Source organism: Geospiza fortis, unplaced genomic scaffold, assembly GCF_000277835.1.
Source record: "Geospiza fortis unplaced genomic scaffold, GeoFor_1.0 scaffold450, whole genome shotgun sequence".
Classification (NCBI taxonomy): Eukaryota; Metazoa; Chordata; class Aves; order Passeriformes; family Thraupidae; genus Geospiza; species Geospiza fortis.
The window spans coordinates 1757282-1765164 of record NW_005054416.1 but is presented as its reverse complement, the minus strand read 5'-3'; the positions used below and the strand labels follow the sequence as shown (position 1 = coordinate 1765164).

The 7883-nt window shown below is 47.3% G+C and overlaps 1 protein-coding gene across 1 annotated transcript in view; it reads left to right on the top strand.

Annotated features, from left to right (window-relative positions):
• Positions 1–7883, top strand: part of ZFP91 (ZFP91 zinc finger protein) — a 17502-nt gene that overhangs the window by 3149 nt on the left and 6470 nt on the right. Inside the window, 6 exon segments of the mRNA XM_014309274.2 lie at positions 421–446; positions 6173–6229; positions 6232–6306; positions 6509–6545; positions 6997–7086; positions 7417–7539. Coding sequence (XP_014164749.2) covers positions 421–446; positions 6173–6229; positions 6232–6306; positions 6509–6545; positions 6997–7086; positions 7417–7539 — 408 coding nt within the window.

The window sequence follows — 7883 nt, the reverse complement described above, 5'->3', positions numbered from 1 at the left end:
CCCGGTGCCCCGCGGCGCCAGCGCGGTCTGGCCCCGTCTGCCGAAGGTCCGGGTGAGGGAGGCGGTGGGATCCACCTTCCCGGTAGGAGAGGCTGCATTCGCTGCACCTTCGGTCCTGAGCGGGACACCGGAGCCTTCGGAAGTGCAGCTGCTCTCCCCTGTTCTAAGCACAGAATCCCCCTGGATTGCTCCTCACTGTCCTGGGCATGGCTGGGCCTTTGCTGCTGGATATTCCTGTAGTTCCCCTCAGCTTCCTGCGGCTGAAACAATCCACCTTGGCATGGGGGGTTGAAAACAATGATCCGATAGAGAGGCACCGCGACTTTGGGGAATTGGGGCTCATCTCTGCGTCATTCAGTTCCTTGTTGCTGCCCATCCCATCGAGTCTGGCTCTTACACTTGCTTTTGTGTTTTTTTCAGGTCCACAGATAAAGTCGCTGGTAAAGGTAAGAGTTGAATTATTCGCTCCTGGTGTTGTGTTCCATCTAGAAAGTCTGGGTTCTCCCATGGGTTAGCCCAATTCTCTTTTTGGATCTTCCTTTCGAAGAATGTTTCCGTGCTGGGTGATGTGCAGTTTCTTTCTGAGTCTCTCTCAAGACTGTGGAACTGTGATAAGCTGCTGCTGCTGCTCTTGGCGCGTCCCCAGCCTGCAAAATCTCACTGTCCCAAAAAGCACTCAGGCTTTCCATGGCTGTTGGAGCGTGAGGCTGGGCTGCTCCATGGTTTGACAGCTCCTGTTGCACAGCAGTCCCAAGTAACTGGCAAATCCTGGGTTCACTTCTGTTCTGTGCTCAGGAATATAGCAGTTGATCCTCAAGAGACCTGGGAAAGTTGTGTGGAAATCAGAGTGTCCAGATATTCACACTTGTTCTTTTCTAGCTTTAGTGGATTATGGAGTTTTTAGGTTGATGTCTTCAGGGGTGAAAGAGAAAATTATTTAGAACTGGGGGCGTGAGTAGAGTCTGAACACAAAAGCCCCAGCTGTGGGCATATGCAGCCTGGAGCAGAACTTTTGTGTTCCAGTGCACACTGTGAACTTTGTGCACCTATTTAATAATTTCTTGTTTAAAAAAAAAAGCCCAAAAACCAGAAAAAATAGTTAGAGGGCTTTGCTCCTTACGTGGTGGTGACTTCTGAAACAGGTCCAAGTAGAGGGCTTTGTGTAGAGTTGTTTTTGATCTGGCACCAGAGAATTGTGGCAGAATGAAGCCCTGAGGAAAGGAGGTCGCACACCTGTGCCAATGAATTCCCCTTTCTGCTGGAGCTGCCTGGGTTTGTTTGCCAGCAGCTCTGTCTCGGAGGCTGCTGTTATTCCCATGTTTTGGTGACTCTTTAGCTTTCCTCCTGCAAGTCTTTATTCCATTTGGGTGTGGAAATCCATCGCAGCTGGCAAGGTGTGTTTTTACAGACTGAAGCAGAATTAACCACTGTGTGTTGAGTCCAGATCTTGCTTGTGTGTATTTACCCCTCACTGTGTACAGGATGGGCAGCATAATGTCAGAGCTTCAGGCTTTTATGTCAAAGCACAGTTGCTGAAATGTCTAAAAAAGTTTAGCTTCGTATGTGTATAGAGTTAAGACTCTTGGGTTTTGGTTTAAGGAGAAATATTTATTGGCAGTGGTAGAAAACGGGCAGAATATTCCCATTTTTACCCCAGGAAGTGAAAGTTGTCAGACTGAAATTCCTGGGTTTGGGGACTCTCTGCACTCAAAGCATTTTAGCCTTTAACTTGGCCTCTGAGAGTTTCAGCTGTGCTTCAGTGTGAGAGTGGAAAAACTGTTTGTTAAACTTCTGGGGCTCTTTTTTTCCCAATTAGATTTGCAGCCAAAACGATGGTAGGGATAGTTGCGTGGAAATTGGCACAGGGAAGTGCTGACTTCTGGGCCAGAGGAAATCTGTGCCGTGGGGGGTGGGGGTTGTTTGTTTTTTAGTCTACAGGAGCACAGAAGTGAGGAAGCTGCACTCCTGTGTCTTGGCTGCACGCTGGATGGAGCCCTTGTGCACCTTGTGCTGCTTGGAGAGGACCTGGAAACAGGCTGAGGAATGTCTTCCTCCTCCTTCCTTCCTTGGACAGGTTGTGCGGGAGCATGAGGGGCTTCTCCCTCCTCCTCCTGTTGGGCTTCAGCAGAGATGTTTGAAGGAGCCAGACCAGTGTAAGCAAGCAGCAGCTTTCCTTGCACAACAGGGTTTTTGGTAGCCAGGAGCCCCCTGTGAGCATGGAAGGCACAATCCCATTTGTCCTTTCCCCCTGCATGGAGCTGGGATAAGGTGCTGAGTGGTTCTGGTGAAGGTTTGGAATTCTGTGCTTGTGTTCCCTGATACAGAATTGATTTTTTTTTTCATTGCAGTATTAGCCTTTACTGTCAACTGCTAAATCCAGTTGGGAATATTCCCTGGGACAGCCATGGTACAGAGCCATGGGATCAGGCTTTTCCTGCATCCCCTGGGCAGTGCTGGCTGTGCAGGTCTGACGGGGAGTTTGGAGGGAGATGAGAGCCCAAGGTGTGTGTGCTGTGTTGTGTCACAGCCCGAGTGTGACTGTCACCACGGGGCAGCTGCAGTGTCAGCCTGTGCTCCCTGGCTATTCCCTGTTGCCTGCTTAGTCATGCAGTTGCAGGATTTCCCAACGTGTGCCTGCAGGAATATTGGATGCATAAGTAGAACGTTTAATCTCAGCTTACAAACGAATTTGTGTAGCTGCAGTCGCTGTGTAGCAGAATTCACGTCTGCCTTCCCACAGTGCTCTGTATCCTTGTGGGAATAATTTTCATTTTAGTCAGTAGAGTCACCTCCCTGGAAAGCCGTTCTCAAATCCAGGGGTTTTGCTAAGAAAACAGGTGTGGCAAATTTTAAAAAAGATGGAAAACTTTGAGACTCAAGAAATGGTGAATGGGTTTGTGCAGAGAGGACTCACATTATACCTAAGAGTTTCATTCTTATTGCTTCATGCTCCTTTTGGGAGCATTGCTTTCCCTTAAGGCTTTGTCAGTGTTTGGAGAAAGTAATGTCATTACTTAAAACCAAACCTTATAAAAATGCACTGAATTTAAATAGCTCAGACTGCCCAAACCCTCCAAGGGTTTTCCTGTATCCCATCTGTACAGTTCCACAGTGCTCTGGTGGGGAAGAGCCCTTTGGATGGAGCTTTGCATTTGGATATTTTTCTGGAGTTTCATTTTTGTCCATGCCATTATGAAAGCAGATGTTTGGTGCCTTACCCACTGTGTGGTTGCTTCCTTAAATCTCAGAGGTGTGCTTATGTTGTGGTGCATTTATTTTTATAGCAGCTTTTTAACTTAGCAATTAATAGTTTATTTTTTTTTTTCACCTAATTGCACACATGTATTTTCTGAATTTGTCTGCAGGGTCAGTAAGAAGCTTCCAAATGCCTTATAAATCAAAGTTTAGCTCTGTTGAAAAGCAGAGCAGTGTGGTGGTTTCCACAAGGGTTTTTGGGGTGAAGGAAGAGACGAGATCCTTGACTCCATCACAGAAGGCTTGATTTATTATGTTATGATATATATATATACTATACTATACTAAAAAAGAAAAGGAAAAGAGAGTTTCCAGAAGCTGCTAAGCTAAGTAAGAAAAGTCAAGAATGATAACACACAAGCTGGCCTTGACAAACTCCGAGAGCTAGCTCTGCTGTGACTGGTCACTGAACCAAAACATCCACACCAGACCAATCACAGATCCACCTGTTGCATTCCACAGCAGCAGACAACCTATTGTTTGCATCTTGTTGCTGAACTTCCCAGCTTCAGCAGGTTCAGCATGAAAAATTCTGAGAGAGGATTTTTCATAAAGGAAATGTCTGTGACAGAGCAGTGCCCAGAGTCTTGTCTTTTGGTTGTCTAAACAAAGCCGCAACTCCACTGTGAGTGTCCTTCCAGGTTTCCTTTTCTTGTCCTTTCTCCCAGGGACTGGCATTCGCTCACAATTTTTAATGTATTTTTGATGAAGAAAAAAGAGACAAAAATGTATTCCAAGTCTAGGACTTCCCATATTTCGGGCAAGGGCTTTGGTGATGGCTGATTCCAGCTGTTCCTGCAGCTGAACACTTGACAGACAGAAGTTTCCTGGTGCTGCCCTGACCCTTGGATAGGGACCAGGGACCATGTTGGGAGGGTCTGGAGTTAGAAAGTTTTTCAGCTTCTAGCTCTGTATCACTGTGAGCTCTGTAGCAAGGTTGATACTCTATACATCTCCTGAGGATGGGGTTTGGGAGGTACCTGGGTATTCTCAGCATGTAAAAATGCCCTCAATCTGTTAGACAGCTGAAGCAGAGGAAGTAAAAGGAGAAATCCTGGGAAAAGGCTTATCCAAGACCTTCACTTGAGAGGAGGGAAGCAGAGCTGCTGGGTGAGGGGTGTGCTCTGTCCAGGTGTGTTCTGAGGCAGGACTGCTTCAGCTCTGCAAGCCTGGTTTTTAAAATGATAATTATTATCAGCTGAATGCCTGATCTTCCAAGGGAATACAGCTCTTCCAGAGCAGCAGTGTGTGCTATCCCTGGCAACACAGTAGTGGTTGAGGGGGGAATTTATAGAGAATGGTTTCAAGTGTCTTTGGGTTTGGTTTAGCATTCAAAAATGAGATGTTCACCATGAGGACTGAGAACATGCAGCAGTCACCTTGAGATCTGCGAAGGAAAGCCAGGAGGGTGCAGTTCATGCTCTGATGGTGAGGTTTATACGTGCAAGACAGCAGCTTGATGGTTTACAACACAGTGTGATGCCTCACATCCGGGATTCCAGTCAGGCTTTTCCAGCCAAATGTTGCTTATTCCACCCTGTTAATCAAGGATCAGACAGTGAGTAATGCAAAGCAAACTACATGCTAAGAGAAAAAGGATCATTTGGTTCAGAAGACTTGATGCAAAACTGGAGATTGCGGGCTGGGAGGAATCAGAGAGGTTGTGGATTCCTCATCCCTGGCAGTATCCAAGGTCAGGTTGGACAGGGCTTGGAGCAACCTGAGCTAGGGGAAGGTGTTGATGCCCATGGCAGGGGTTGGAATGAGCTGAGATTTAAGGTCTCTTCCAACCCAAACCATTCTGTGACCAGCTGTAACATTTCAAAGGGCGTTGAGTTCATGAAGGCCCAGTGTCACAGCAAGTGCCAAAAAGTGAGATCAAATGAACTGTACTCAGGAATTTTAGTTTTTAAGAGATTAACTTGCTCACAAGACATTTCAGCCAGTTCTGTTATCTTGCCAAAGCATGTTTGGAGACCAGCCATGAGGCAAAAGGAAACCACCTGTACAAGCTGTAAATAAGTGTGGAAGCCTCAGGCTAACAGCATTTGTGATGGTTTTTGCTCTAGCACAGCACCAGAAACATCCAGCTCAGATCCCTCAGGGATATTGCCAGGTGTACAATTCCAATGAAGTGTATGTTTGGTGGATTCTCTAAACATGACTTTTCACATGGCCCAGCTTTGAAGCTGGCCTTTCATAAAGCACTTGCTGAGCTTTATGAGTGTCTCTTGTTGTGCTTAGAGCCAGCAAATCATTGTCTTAGAAGCCTTTATGCGAGGGAAATACAAGCTGCTTTTAAATATTTGTGTCTTTCCTTAGAGGGAATGTGAGGAGAGTTTTAAGGGAAGGTCTGCTGAGGTGAGGGCCTGGGGAGTGTCCTGGCTCAGCATAGAGGGCTGAGCAGGTTCCCATAGCAGGCAGTGACACCTTGTGTTTTAGCTTTTGTATTTTTCAGATTCTCTGCTACCTGGTGTGTAACTCTGAAACTTCATATTAGGTGTGAGTAAGTTCTCTTCACAGGGTACTTTGACAAAACAATCCCTTCCCAGCTCAAGAATCAAGGACAGCCATTACCCAGAAAGCGTAAACAACAGTGAAGAGAAGGGGGCAAGCCAGGGGGGTGAGACTTCATGACCTGGAGCCGTAACTGGACAATTGAACCCAATATGTAGATGAACAAAAACTTAGAAAAGTGTAAAAACTCATGACCAGGAACCATTCTTGGATTCATCCTGGGTGTAGCCTCGGTCAGGCTCTTGCTGCCCAAGGTTTTGTCCATTTAGCTCTGTCTAGTCTCTGTTCCAGATCAGCCTTTGTAGGCATCAGCAGGGGCTGCTGTGATTTAAGGTGTGATTTAATGAGGGGATTTAGGCGTTTTGTGCTCTGATGAAACACACTGCAATGGCTGTTTTAGCTCCCAAAGAAGAGAAGGAGGAGGAGGAAGTGTCTGGCACGCTCGGCCATGGCTCTCCCGTGCCTCCAGAGCCAAGGCTGCCTCCCTGCAGCTCATCTGCAAGTCAGAGCCCAACGCCGACCAGCTGGAGTACGGTACGTGCCAGGGAAGGCCTGGGGACAGTCAGGGCTGTGGGTGTCACTCTGGGCGTGTGGCTGTGCTGGCGTGGTGCTGCTTGTCACGGGTGCCTTCTGCCACCAGCACTCCCGGCTCTGAATGTCGACGGAGGTGCCGTGAGACAGATGAGCTCACTGCAGCGAACACACTTTGAAACCTAATGGTGACTTTTCCTTTCAGTGGTCACAGATGAGCATCAGTCTCCAGATGGAGTCAGGTAGGACATGTTATTTTGTGGTGTTTCTTCCTAGTCGATGTCTCAAGGGGGCCTGAGTCGCTTGAAAATAAATGTTAGTACCAAATGATCCATGGGACTGACAGTAGCTCTGTCTCCTTTGGCCCCTTGCTGTTGCAGTTCCAGTGTGCACAGATGTCAGGAGATACTGTGGAGAAATGGGTAGTAAGATTTGATCTGGGCATTCCAGCTGGTAGCTTTGTTGCTGTGGGTGGGTGGGTTCAGGAGAGGACGCAGGACTGCCTGGCCTGTTCTGGTTGTCACTGTGCTCCTTGGTCAGTGCAAGCTGTTACCTTTCCCCAGTCAAGCTGGATGAGGAAGTGCAGTGTAATAGTGTCCTTCCCATGCTGGGGAATGGTACACAGATATTATTCTTGCATTAGTGGCCAAGCTGTTGCTGCCAAAGTCCTCTCTTCTCCTTTTCTCCCAACAGCGATGATGATGAGGAGATGCTCATCAGTGAGGAAGAAGTTCCCTTCAAAGATGATCCCAGAGATGAGACCTACAAGCCCCACCTAGAGAAGTATATTGGATTATGTACTTACTGGGGGTTTACACCAAAAAAATATGGGCATGTTTTCTGAATTAGCTTAAATGCCCCAAAGCACCTGTGCTAGTTGATCTGCTGTAATGGTTCTAAACATTGCCTGCATTGGCCAGAACTGTTCTTCTCTCAGGGACTGAAGCCTTTAGAGCCTTGCTGGGTGCTTCCCTAAGCCTGGTTCTTACTTCTGCTTGAAAGTGGGACTTGAAGAACAGACCTGAGCTTGGGCCCAGTTTTTGTTTAAATCTTTGTAAAAAGCAGGCAGTGGGAAGAGTACTGGAGTAATGTGTTGTATTTGTGTCTTTGTAGGGAAGCACCAAAGCAAAGGAGAAAAGCTAGCAAGGGGAAGGAGGAAAAAGAAAAGCAGAAAGAGATTAAAGTGGAAGTGAAAGAAGAGAATGAGTTTCAGGAGGATGAAGAACCACCAAGGAAGTAAGTAAACTCTGCAGTTACACATGCCAGTGTGTGCTGTGTGTTTTGCATTCTTGCTGGTGTACAACAGTGTTTAATTGTTGTTGGTTCCCCCCATCCCCCCCTCCACCTCTGGGCCTGACAGCTGATGGGGCAGCACTGTTTATCCTGTGCCCTCACATCTTGCCTGTCTTCAGCCACAAAAACATCAGAGTTTAGCTCAAGTGGAGGGGTTTTTCATCATCCTGTGGTTAGTCAGCCTCCCTGGGTGTGACCACACAGTGGGAAATACTTCAGGGTGTCCCTGGAATCGGTTCCTTGTGATGCCTCAAGTGGATCCCGAAAGCCAGTGGGGAGAGAGCAGC